Genomic DNA, 13,829 nt, shown 5'->3' with positions numbered 1-13,829 from the left:
AATATTGCACAGTCACTTAGTACTGCTGGGAATTTATTTAAAAAGCTGACTTAATGCAAGTAAACAGCATTGGTCCAGACACATGCTGACTCCACCAGATAATTGAGCTGCAGAGATTAAGGAAAATAGGCTCTTGCCAAGAATCACTCTTGATTCACTAGCAAAACTGTGTGTGTGTTTTTTTTTTTTTTTAAGCTGAGAGAGTAACTGGTTTGGGGAACAGGGTTTTATTTTGTTTTGTTTTGGGTGGTGTGTTTTTCCCTAATAAACTCCCTGAAGCCCATCCTATTAACCTTTATCCTCAGGATTTGCAATGGCTCTTACGGCATTAAGCCATTGTTCTTTATCGGCCGCTGCCTGCACAGCCCTGGTCCTGTCAGCCCAGAAAACCAGTTTTCCCCCTGTGGTGGTTGGGAGAGGGAGACCTGATTTAGAAAAGGCCATGTGGGGGTTGAGCTGCATGGGATTGCCAATGTTCAACCATCTTTTACTCTCAAAAGTGCTATTTCTATAAGACTCGACCAAAGGGGTAACCACAGGCTTTTTACAGTCTGGTTGTGAAATTAAATTCCTCCTGGGCAGTGGAAGTTTAGATCAGGCCTTTGTGGTAGGACCATGTAATAATAATTTCTGCATGTTAGTTGTCAAGGTCTTTTTGCACTCTGGGTGCTATTCACTGTCAATTTAGGAAGTATTTCATCTCTCTGATTTTGCTCTTATCAGTAAAGTGAGCCTGGGCAGGAACAGTGTCATACTCTCTTCCATGGTAAACCTAGGTGAACCTAAAGGTCTACCTGGGAGTCCTCAGGCCAATAGAGTTGCTCAGACCTGACCGAGGTCACAGGGTGAGTGAGAAAAAAGAGGTTACGAACCGGATCTTTTGCCTCCCAGTCACTGCTCCACCCTCCACTAGTAAATTGAGGGCAAGTCCCACAAAAGGGGCCTCTTTGGTGGAGTTCCAGGGCTGTGGCACATCACTTCTCTGTTCTAGGATGTTGCCCTCTGTGTATAAAAAGATACACAGTGGTGACTCAAATGCATGAAATGGCAACAACAGCCTAACTGCCAGGTCTGCATCCTAGCTCTGTCAGCTACCAGCTATGTGACTTGGCAAGTTATGGCATGTGACCCCTCTGTGCCCCTGCTGGGGAGGAAAAAATTTTCCTCTACCCTTCTAGGTTCATCTGGCTGGTCTAAGAATTAAGTTGACTTAAGACAGGTTAACAGGAGAAAATCAAACAAAACTTTAATTATGTATATACATGAGAGAGACCCAGGAAAATGGAATAACTCCCCCAAATGGCTGAAGCCCTTCGCTTTCTAAATACCATCTCCAGTTAAAGACAGAGGAGAATGTTGGAGGCAGTGGTTTGGAATCTCAAGGAGAAGAGGAAGGCAGTGACATGGAGCTAGAAAAACAAATGTTTGGTAAGCAAGTGTTTGCTGGCCTGTGCAGAGACAATGGGACACAGTGAGGAGTTTTAATAAATAAAACTGTGCAAGGTTCCTATCGCCTCACCTCGTTGATACTATATTTATCTCTGGTGACAGCTCCCTTCCTGGAACAGATTCTCTGTCTGCTTTCCCTAGGCAGTTAGAAGGGAGGTCAGAGATGCTTCCTGAGTTCAGGGGGCCTTAAAAATAATTAGCCTAAATTATTCTTCATGCCAGTGAGACATATTTTTGGGGTGGCCGCATTTGCCCCCTTTGACCCTAGTCTTGTCCTTTGTAAAATGGAGATGTACAGCCCCACTGCTGAGGGTCGTGGCCAGGATTGAGTGAGTTAATGTGAGTTCATGGAAAGTACTCAGGACAGTGCCTGGCACACAGTAAGTGGTCAGTGATGTTTGTGCCATTTGACGATTGCTGCGGCTACTGGTATCGCTGCACTGGAAATGGAATCTCTATTAAGCTACTGCCTGGCTCTTTTAAAATGTTGATCACTGGATTGGAATGTTAGTGTTTGGAGGTAACTTTTAAGAACCAGAACCCCCCTTCTGTGCTGTCTTACAGTGTGGTCAGACTCTTAGCCCCTGCCCTGAGACCTTACAGCTGGGCCAATCCTTTATGCACCCCATCTCTACTACCACTCAGCCTTTCTTGGTTGAAGGGGTGACAGCCAATGGGGGTCCTGTAGGTTTGATCCCTTCCTTCTCTCCTTTTATCAGAAAATAAAATAGACCAGCCCTGGATGAGGGACATACTTCATAAAGCTTATATGAGGCTCCCCATGAGCTTATATGAAGCTTAATTGGCTGCATGTTTCACATGAAATGTACAAGACAAGGCAAGTCCGGAAGAAGTAGGAAATCCATCCCGGGACAGCAAATCCTGTGCTTGGAAACTTTTCAGGAGACACATATCAGTGGGAAAGGCCTGACCCAAGGCTGGCTGTGTTATACCCGATAAATAACCCACGTTTCACCTTCCTTTCATGAAAGGAAGACCAGATTGTTCTAGCAGCATTGCCTTAGGGTTTTTTCTGATTATAGTATAACTATTTAAGAAAACATGAGTGTGGTTCTAGCCCTTAGAGTGTGGGCTGTGCTCCCACATGAGGGTCTTGAAAGCTAATTTGTGCTCTGTGCTCCTTGGCCCACCTCCCCAAGCTGCCCCCCAGTGCATACTGGGCAGGCTATGCTAAGTTCAACTTTACACATTCAACCCTCGTCACCCTATTTGGGGTGCCCCCGGAGAGCACCCTCCTCCTCCTCTTCCCCTCCCTCTTCTTTTCCACCCCCTTTCATCTGCAGTCATCCTTCCTGGCCCTGGGCCTGCTTTCTTACACGTTGTGTGATGATGTCACACCATCTGACTGTCTTGTTTTGTGGCTCACACATTTTGGCTCTGCTATTGCCTCAGGAGGCATGTGAGTTGTTAAAGCTTTGTCTCTGCACTGCACAGAGGGAGTGGTGGTTTATAAATTTTGAATCCCTCTGTTAACTTCACATGAGAATCCAGGGCTTCTGTGTTTTGGAAAAATTGATATTTAGTGTGAGCTTGTGGTCTGGGAAAAAGGTTAACCTCTCACAGAAGTACTTTTTGCGAAATGGTTTTACATATGTCCAGTGTTCTTAGCATCACCAGGTGTCTTGAGCCACCTGATAAAAAGGATCGGACTGTGATAAGAGACCAGATTACCCACAAGAAATTCAGTCTACCACAGATATGCTCAGAATTCTGTTTCTACCCGAGTTCTAGAGACACAAATATGGCATTTTTTTCTCTGTGAACTTAGAGAAGTTAGTGATCCCGGTGCACTTTACTCTCACGGTTCTGTCTGAGTGTCGGACAGTGGGGTTTATAAAAGTGGAGGGACAGGAGAAAATCAGAAATGAGGGGCTTCTCATAAATGAAATTGACCCCTTATTTTTTTAATGTTATGAAATTTTTATTTTAGGGGTTAAGTTCAACTCAACTGACATCAGAAATATTAGGCTGCAGTCCTCAGCCAACCACCCATTAGAGGCATGGCCTCACATGTCATAACTGCACTATACTTCAACTTTTCCAGCTGTAAAATGATCATAGTCATCATTCTGACATCTTCCTGGGCTAACTTGAAAAAAGTGGGAAAGAATGTCTGAGAAACTTGTCCTGAGCACCTTGAACAAAAGTTCACTTGCTGTGTCAGTGATCCCATCTCATGCTCAGGGCTCCCGACCCTGAGCTGTGAGGGGGCTGTGCTGTCCACACTTGGGGCTGGGACGGCTGGGCAGGCCTCCCTCTCGTGCATTCCCAGCATGTTTACGTGCTGAGTAATCCCACCAGTTCCACTGAATGGAAGAATTGAGTTTTCCCCGAGGATTTTCGAGCCTTCTGCCTACACAGACCCTGAAGTTAGCCATTTACAATACAGGAAAAGGAGAGACCCTCTACAGTTTCTGGCTTAAAACATACACAATTCCTAACAGAGATCCCCCTGGGTTGCCTGGGGTGGAAGTAACAGAGCATTTCCCTCTGGTGCTCTGGAGTTACACAGTGTCAAAGCTAAAAGAGCCTCTCCAGCCCCTGGCAAGTGTCTCTATTTACACATGATGAAACTGAGGCCCAATTCCCTGGGGAAGCCCTTGTCCAGGGTCCAAGCAGGTTATTGGCCTGAACCCAGGTCTGCTGACCCTCAGGCTGTGGTCACCACCTCCTCCTCCTCATCCCAATCTCTCTGCCATGCTTCCAATCAGCTGCTTCCAAGGCCTACACCAGGGCAGCTGATTGGAAGCATGGCAGAGGGATTAGGATGAGGAGGAGGAGGTGGTATCAGGGAGGTGAAGGACAACAAAGGCAGCTTGGAGATGCCTGGCCAGGGCCCTGCTGACAGCTGCCCTTTTGTCTGTTCTTAGCACACCAAAGCACCTGGAGGATTTGGGGTGTTGCCCATTGGAGCTTGCCACACCCTGAGCCATAGCATGGTCCCTGGGGCACCAGTGAAAACAGGCCCTAGTACCTCTGCTGGCACACTGGGGAGTGGGCACGGACTGGACAAGGCTCAGGACACTCCAGCCGAGTGAGGCAGTGACCCTGAAGGAAGCATGGGATTCCCTGGGAGGAGAAGCCCAGGACGCTTGTCTGAAGAGCAGCATAGAGGAGAGACAGGTGGGGCTGAGGGACTTTGCCATCACACTGACTCCAAAGAGAGGAGAGGCCAGGAGAGGCCAAGGAGCTATGAGATTAGAGCAATCTGCAACGAGCAGGCTCTGATCCCAACTTTGATTCCTTTCTTCCAGATTTATGTGCTCCCAGCTGCCCAATGAGGTCCTGAAGAGCATCAGCATAATCGACAGCCCCGGCATCCTGTCTGGAGAGAAACAGCGCATCAGCCGAGGTCAGTGCTTGCCCCGCCCATCCAAGTCCCCCCACCCCCACCTCCACCCCCAGGGCCGACTAAGTCTCTGTGTGATGTCAGCAGAGGATTTTTGCCCCTGTTTAATTCCTTTAAGTATTGTCATCTACTGTTAGTACCTGCCTCACATAAATCTTCAGACTTTAAGAGAGGGCCTGTCACTTACTAACCACTCACTTGGACACATAACAAGAAATAAAGGTGGCCAACCAGTCACCCCAAGAGAGAGAGCCCTCCCTGCTGCTCTACTTCCCCAGAATACTGGCACATCTTCTACCCCAGTTGCCTCTGCAGCAGCCTTCCATTGAATGAGGCTTTATTGGTATTAGCATATATTTGGCACCAGACTCTGTAATGCACACTGGGGATGTGGAAAAAACAGATGCAGTTTCTGGCCTGGAGGATCTTGTGTTCTAATGAGGAAGATGGATATTAGTTATTTTATCACAGAAATAAATAGAAAACAAGAGTCGGAATAATCATTCTATGATGGGAACTGTCTGTCAGGGTGTAAGGGGGATATCTGGCCTTGGGTTGTTGGGAAAGGCTCTCCAGAGGAGACATTGGAGCTGGAACCCAGGGGATGAATTGGAATCACCTAAGGGAAGCTCTGGGCTTCCCAGGTGGTGCTAGTGGTAAACCTGCCTGCCCGTGCAGGAGACATAAGAGGCATGGGTTCAATCTGTGGGTTGGAAAGATCCCTTGGAGGAGGGCATGGCAGCCTACTCCAGTATTCTTGCCTGGTGAATACTATGGACAGAGAAGCCTGGTGGACTACAGTCCATAGGGTTATACAGAGTCAGACACAACTAGTGACTTAGCACGTACATGGATGGGAAAGGAGAGATGATGAGGCGTTCAAAGGGAATCTGTGAAAGACCGAAAATGCTTGTAAAGAACAGTGACATCTGGGCTTCTTCAACCTTCACAATGCAAGGCTAAGGCAATGCTGTTTCCAGACCCATGCACTGTGCTTCAACCAATGAGCCTGTGGTTTCCCCCACCCTCCTAGTGAAGGGGCTATCAGAAGCAGATCAGAAGACCATTTACCTACAGGGAGGAAATTCCTGACAGGGAGAGCACTAGGATAGACTCCTGTGGTCCCAGAGGCAGGTCCAGAGGCCTTGTGCTGGCCTCTGAAACTAAGGGCAGTTCCTGGAGGCTTTGCTGGGAGGGAGAAGCCAGAGTGGATTAGTTTCTACTGTCACTCCTCACTGGTAATTCTTCACAGCCCCTTGAACAGGACTCACAGGATTATGGCCAGACAGTGCACTCCCCCAGCATTCCTGGAACAGAAGTGCAGTACACCAGCCCTGGGACACACCCGGGAGCCAGAAAGCAAGGGTCCTATGACAGGGGTCAAGAAAGAGCATCCCATGTCTGTCAGCCCTCCCTTCTCATGGCATTTGAGAAATGCTGATTTTGCAGTCTCTGACTGCCTTGCTGTGCCTTCATCCATGTGTTCAGGGACTTGGTGGGCCATTAGGCTTCCCCAAGGCCTCCAAGAATGTTGTACTTACAGAAAAGACCACAAATAACCATTATTATTTGTTTTCTCCAGCTCCTTAGAGACTTTTTTCTGTGTGTGTACAAACATACTGTTTTAACAGAAATGTGATTACCGTGCACATTTCTTACAACTTGACTTTTTAAAAAAATATGTTTATTTATTTGCCTGCATCATATCTTATTTGCATCATGTGGGACTTTTCATTGCAGGGTGTGGGCTCTCTAGTTGTGGCATGGGGGCTTCTCTCTAGTTGTGGTGCATAGGCTTCACAGCATATGGGCTCTGGTGCTCGGGCTTAGTTGCCCCACAACCTATGGGATCTTAGTTTCCCTGCCAGGGATCAAACCTATGTCCCTGCATTGGAAAGTGGATTCTTAACCACTGGACCACCAGGGACATCCTATACAACTTGATTTTTGGTTGTTGGTCCTAAATTTTAGGACCTCTGGATTTTAGCTTCAGCCCTATCTATTCCTTGTTATTGGTAGGCCTCTGACCAATACTAGTCATCTATATTCTTCAGGGTTTCTCCCTGGCTTAGTGATTCTAAGTGTCTTTCAACCTGTAGCTCCTTCAGAGAAATTAGCATGGTGTGATATGCTCAGGATGCCTTGAAGACAGTTCTTTTCAGCACTTTATAATAACTGACTCATATCCTAGTCTGACTTACTGTGACAAGTCCTTACTCACATCCTATGCCCAGAAATAGCACATATGGTTCCAGCCAGTCGGCCAGTCCCTGCCACCCTGACAGACAGCAGCTGGTACCATACCGTGCTGTGGCATCGTTGCTGGTTGGGGTCACTTAGTTGACAGTTTCAACATATTAACCCCAAAGAATGTGTGCTGTTTTAAAGCTGCTTCAGCTTTAACTATTGCAAATAGTGCTGCATTTTCGCACATGTTCCTATCTGCTGCTGTCCCTCTAGCTCGTAGATCACAGCCCCACCTTTGTCAGTCCTCTATGTCAACATTGGATGAGCCTCAGAGACAATCTGTGACCCCGCAGAACGTTTGAAACATCCACCATTGACCTTACTAGTGGGGCTTTGCCTCCCCGACAGATGTTTCATCTGTGAAAGAGAAAGGCGTGGTTGTCTCGCCTCCTCCCTGTCCCTTGGTGTGATTGATTGATTAACCTTTGGCAGGCAGAGTCTCATCAAGCAGGTCCCTCTTACACACATAGTGTCTCCTCAAAGTGTATATTCCTAATAGCAGTATAAGAACAGCCACCAGAGGTTGAACCCTTGCTGTGTGTCTGCACGGTGCTCTTCACTGAGGATTTGCTAAGCTAAACCTGCATACAGTCATGCACAGACAGGAGCCCAGCCCTAACCAGGGAACCACTCACCCTCACTACTCTGGGGATGCCGAGCCTAACAGAGTTTGTAAGAATTCCTTCCCCAGTAGCTGGGCAGGTGGGCGACCAGGCTTGACAACTGGGGAGTGGACAAAGCAAAAGCTATTAAGGCACCACTTTTGAAGAACAGGCTGGGGGTATGTATACTTCAGGCAGTGGCTGCAGGCTGACACTGCTGAGTGGACCCCATCCACCCTCTAGCCTGCAGGCTGTGCAGCCCCAGATGGGCACATCCTGGGCAGACCATGCAGATGCAGGAAGAGGTAATGAGCATGGGGTGACTGCAGAGCACCCCCAGGAAGACCTACTGACTGCATCACACTCAGAGTTCTCCCGTCAGCATGGAATGAGGCAAATGGTGGGTGGGGCAGTGGAATATAGTGTTGCTTTGCTGGTGGTCAAACAGGGAAGGAGTGACCTAAGCTGGGGAGCTGACTTCATCATCACTGGTGGTCCTCAGGTGCCCCCAGGGCATTGCCCAGTCACCCCAGAGTTCTGGGAACCAGATGGCCCAGTGCGGATATATCTCCAGGAAGGAGTCCTGAACCTGGGGTTTAGTCAAGTGCCTCCCCTCCCCTGTGGCTCCCTTCTTCCTCGTTCATTCTTCTCTCTTGTGCCATCATAAACCTGCATCCTTTCTACTCCGTTGAGTAAAGAGAGCAAGTGTGATTACTAGGAGGACGTGGCATTTCATGGTCATTGCTCTTCTCTTGGCCAAAGTCAGAGGTGACCAGAAAAACAGTTGACATTTCTACATGATGATTCATATTTTGGGGTGTTTGGTTTGAGGCAAACTTGGCAAATCCACTCTTATGCTAGAAGTGATCTTTACCAGTTGGAACGTGTCCTAGCACAGCCTTCTCATCAGCAGAATATTAATATGGACCCTAGAAGTCAGGTCCTGCTCTATGACCCAGAGTAAAACAAGAATGCAAGGTCTGCCTTGGGGGAAATAAATATCTAGATCTCCGCCTTGGTAGCTCTATAAATAAAACCCACTAGAGTAATTGGTTTTGGGGCAATTTTTAGAATACTACTTATGACTGTGATGTTTCTCAGTTTAATTATAGTTAACAAAAAATCTTCAGGAAAAAAAGAGTGAACTTAGGTACTAACCTGTAGCTTTCTTGGCTGACATAGAGAATTCTCATCAAGCAGGAATTAAAATACTCTGCAATCAATGTGATACACTATATTAACAATTTGAAAGATAAAAACCATATGTTCATCTCAATAGATGCAGAAAAAGTCTTTGACAAAATTCAGCACCCATTTATGATTAAAACTCTTCAAAAAATTGGCATAGAAGGAACCTACCTTAACATAGTAAAGGCCATATATGATAAGCCTACAGCAAACATTATTGTCAATGGTGAAAAATTGAAAGCGTTCCCCCTAAGATCAGGAACAAGACAGGGGTGTCCACTTTTACCACTATTATTTAACATAGTTCTGGAAGTCCTAGCTACAGCAATCAGAGAAGAAAAAAAAATAAAGGGAATCCAGATTGGAAAAGAAGAATTAAAGCTCTCACTGTTTGCAGATGACATGATACTGTACATAGAAAACCCTAAAGATAGTATCAGATAATTACTAGATTGTGAATTTAACAAGTTGCAGGATACAAAATCAATACACTGAAATCACTTGCATTTCTATATACTAACAATGAAAAATCAGAAAGAGAAATTAAGGAATTGATCCCATTCACCATTACAACAAAAAGAATTAAATATCTAGAAATAAACTTACCTAAGGAGACAAAAGAACTGTACACAGAAAACTATAAGACACTAATGGAAGAAATCAAAAGATGACATAAGCAGATGGAGAAAATGACTATACTACCAAATGCAATCTACAGATTCAATGAGATCCCTATCAAATTACCAATGGCATTTTTCACAAAACTAGAACAAGAAATTTCACAATTCATATGGAAACACAAAAGACCCTGAATAGCCAAAGCAGTCCTGAGAAAGAAGAATGGAGATGGAGGAATCAACCTTTCTGACTTCAGATTATACTACAAAGCTACAGTCATCAAGACAGTATGGTACTGGCACAAAAACAGAAATACAGACCAATGGAACAAGACAGAAAGCCCAGAAATAAACCCATGCCTATGGGTACCTTATTTTTGACAAAGGAGGCAAGAATATACAGTGGGGAAAAGGCAGTCTCTTCAGTAAATGGTGCTGGGAAAACTGGTCAGCTATGTGTAAAAGAATGAAATTAGAACACTTCCTAACACTATACACAAAGATAAACTCAAAATGGATTAAAGACTTAAATGTAAGACCAGAAACTATAAAACTTAGAGGAAAACCTAGGCAGAACACTCAATGACATAAATCAAAGCAAGATTCTCTATGACCCACCTCCTTGACTAATGGAAATAAAAACAAAAGTAAACAAGTGGGGAACCTGATTAAACTTAAAAGCTTTTGCACAGAAAAGGAAACTATAAGCAAGGTGAAAAGACAGCTCTCAGAATGGGAGAAAATAATAGCAAATGAAACTGACAAAGGATTAATTTCCAAAATATACAAGCAGCTCATACAACTCAATGCCAGAAAAACAAACAACCCACTCAAAAAATGGGAAAAAGACCGAAACAGACATTTCTCCAAAGAAGACATACAGATGGCTAGCAAACACATGAAAAGATGCTCAATATCACTCACTATTAGAGAAATGGAAATCAAAACTATAATGAAATATCACCTCACACTGGTCAGAATGGCCATCATCAATACAATACAATACAACTGCTTTACAAACAATAAAGTTGGAGAGGGTATGGAGAAAAGGGTATGTTCTTGCACTCTTGGTGAGAATGTAAATTGATACAGCCACTATGGAAGATGGTATGGAGATTTATTAAAAAGCTAGGAATAAAACCACCATATGACCCAGCAATCCCACTCCTAGCCATGGACCCTGAGGAAAGCAAAACTGAAAAAGACGCATGTATCCCCTTGTTCATTTCAGCACTGTTTACAATAGCTAGAACATGGAAGCAAACTAGATGTCCATTGACAGATGAATGGATAAAGAAGTTGTGGTACATATATACAATGGACTGTTACTCAGCCATAAAAATGAATGCATTTGCATCAGTTCTAATGAGGTGGATGAACCTAGAACTTATTATACAGAGTGAAGTGAGTCCAAAAGAGAAAGATAAATATCGTATTCTAACGCATATATGTGGAATCTAGAAAAATGGTACTGAAGAATTTATTTACAGGGCAGCAATGGAGAGATCCAAGTAGCCCCTCCTAAAGGAAATCAGTCCTGAATATTCATTATAAGGAAGCTGAAGCTGAAACTCCAATACTTTGGCCACCTGATGCGAAGAACTGACTCATTTGAAAAGACCCTGACTCTAGCAAAGATTGAAGGTGGGAAGGAGAAGAGGACGACAGAAGATGAGATGGTTGGATGGCATTACCAACTCAATGGACGTGAGTTTGACAAACTCTGGGAGTTGGTGATAGACAGGGAGGCCTGGCATGCTGTGGTCCATGGGATTGCAAAGAGTCTGACATGACTGAGTAACTGAACTGAATGGAGAAACAGACAGACTTATGGACATGGGGAGAGGGGAGGAGAGGGTGAGATGTATGGAAAGAGTAACATGGAAACTTACATTACCATAAGTAAAAGAGCCAATGGGAATTTGCTATACGACTCAGAAAACTGAAACAGGGACTCAGTATCAATCTAGAGGGGTGGGATGGAGCAGGAGAAGGGAGGGAGTTTCAAAAGGGAGGGGATATATGTATACCTATGACTGATTCATGTTGAGGTTTGACAGAAAACAATAAAATTCTGTAAAGCAATTATCCTTCAATAAAAAAATAAATATTCTGATGTATAATAATAATTTTATTCTACTGAAGTAAAAGCTACCTAAAATTTTCTACAATTTTTCTAAAATTCTTAAGATTTTCTAAGTTCTTTTCTTGAAGCGGGTGGGTGAAATCTAACCAGGTTCACTCCTGAGACTATCCATTGCCTAGAAGATGGCATCCAGATTTTTGATTCTATGTGATGAGAAAAGAGCATTTATCCACACATCCTTTTTTTCATTCCCAATCTCTTGTTATTCCAGCTCCTGAATTGTTTGCTTCCTAAAGTACTGTCTATGTCGTGCCAAACCTAAACATCATCTAGGATTTATTTTTGGACCTGGCATGAACACAAGTGTGTTCCCAACTGCATGGTACAGACCTCTGGGTTCTGGCTCTAATCATGATGTCCCTGTCTGATGAGGAGAAGACTGGGAAAATTCTAAAGTGGCCGCTGGTATGCTTGTTCATCTGTTTACACATAAGTATTTGGAAGGTGCTGTTTTAGCAGCGAGTAATTGTGGTTTCTGAGAGTGTGGGGTTTTGTATAGCCTTCAACAGACTTTGATTTTGATAACAGAAATAGTACAATGTTCCCTTTTAAAAAGTGTAAATAACTCTAGAAGAAGGGGAAAAAAAACTCTTGATCTGAATTTTCCAGCAGAAAACAGATCTGCCAGCAGGTCGGACCTAGGATGTAGAACCAGCAGCTTGTCAAATGAAAGTCTGAGGGCCTCGTCTAATGTCTAATCCCTTCTCTCTATAAGTCTTTCTCATTATAAGTCAGTGAATAGAACTGAGAAGACAGTGAAAATTAGAAGGGCAGAAAATGTCCTGCTAGTAAAAGCAATCATTAATGATGATTCATGAAACAGAAGAGATCTAACCACACTTCAAATAACATAACAGGCAACAACATTAGCTTCACAATCGTTGATTAATGTCTTAATATTTACGTATAGACATCCTTATGTCTTCCTGATTTTGGAAGTATAGTAAGGAATGACTTCAAGAATTAAAAAAAGACCTCTGAAGACTTAACAGGTACACATGAGCAGGCTGCCAACACAGCGGAGGTACCCAAACATAATAGCACGAAAGAATTGACAGAATGTGAAGCAGGGCATGGAAATCCAGCCAGTAATTATTAAAGGTGCTGAAAAAATAGTGATGGTGAAAACAAACTGTAATCAGGGAAGTCCATTTTTTGAACTTGAAAGACAAAAGACCAGATTCTGAAGGCTGCCCGAGACAGGGGAGAGAATGTTTAGAGATGTCCTGATAAGAATGACGTCTGCGTAGTCTTTTGGGTGACTTACTGAACGCTACTTTGTTAGTGTTAAAATCAAGGTCGTTGCAGTCTTCAGTTACTAGGGAATTGCTTTTTGTCCTAACATAGTGTGACCAGGAAATATGCGAGGGAGGAGAGTTTTTAATACTGGCATAGATAAAGTCGAAAAGAAGACAAGGATTTTAGGCTAATTCCCACTGTGCTTATGGGGTGAGTGTGTCTTTCTGTCTGAGTGTTTGTTTTATCTAAATGTGCTAAATCAAACAAATTTGGTTTAAAATGTAAAAAAAAAAATAAAAAGAATGACGTCTGCTCTCTGGCTTTGGGAACAGGGAGCATGAGAGCAGAAAACACAACACTACATGGAGGAATGAGTCTTCTTCCTTAAAAGAGCAACGAGACTTGGAGCAAGACGTTAGCCAGGTCTGACCGAGCAAAGATCCTTCTAAGAAGCACCTGGAGAGCTGAGAGCTGGAGGCTGATGAGGCCAGCGGCTCCCAGGGTGGGACAGAGGCAGCAAGTGCAGCCTGTCCTTCAAGTAGACCGCACAACCCAAGGTGGAACTTCATGGAGAGTTTCTGAGGGGGCCTGCTAATGCCTGCTGAATACCCTCTAGGAGAAGTTCAGGCCTTACTTGTATAATGTTATAAATAGCCATAGAAATAATAATTAAATAAAGGGGGAGGCAAGGGAGTACCCTTCTCCTTCGTTCTGTTCACCACACAATACAGACACGGCTCAGGATCGTCCCAGCATCTCAGACCTGGTCCCCTGAGCTCACTGGACATGTGACCATCATTATAGGTGCAGCTCGTGTCCCCACCTTCCCATCCTAATAGTTCTTACAGGGACTTTTTTTTTCTCACCCTGGTTTTGTTGAGATAGAATTGACATATGTCATTATATAAACTTGAAGAGTACCACATAATGATTTGACTTACATATGTCATGAAATGGTTACCACAATAGAT

At 44.2% G+C, this 13,829-nt stretch overlaps 1 protein-coding gene across 1 annotated transcript in view; it reads left to right on the top strand.

Moving 5' to 3' along the window:
• EHD4 (EH domain containing 4) overlaps positions 1-13,829 on the top strand; it is an 85,367-nt gene that overhangs the window by 27,249 nt on the left and 44,289 nt on the right. Inside the window, exon 3 of the mRNA XM_065940419.1 lies at positions 4,725-4,822. Coding sequence (XP_065796491.1) covers positions 4,725-4,822 — 98 coding nt within the window. The remainder of the gene's footprint in view (positions 1-4,724; positions 4,823-13,829) is intronic.

This window comes from Muntiacus reevesi, chromosome 7 (genome assembly GCF_963930625.1).
Source record: "Muntiacus reevesi chromosome 7, mMunRee1.1, whole genome shotgun sequence".
Lineage (NCBI taxonomy): Eukaryota > Metazoa > Chordata > Mammalia > Artiodactyla > Cervidae > Muntiacus > Muntiacus reevesi.
Note: the sequence above shows the minus strand (reverse complement) of the source record. Positions and strands in the feature narration are given on the sequence as shown.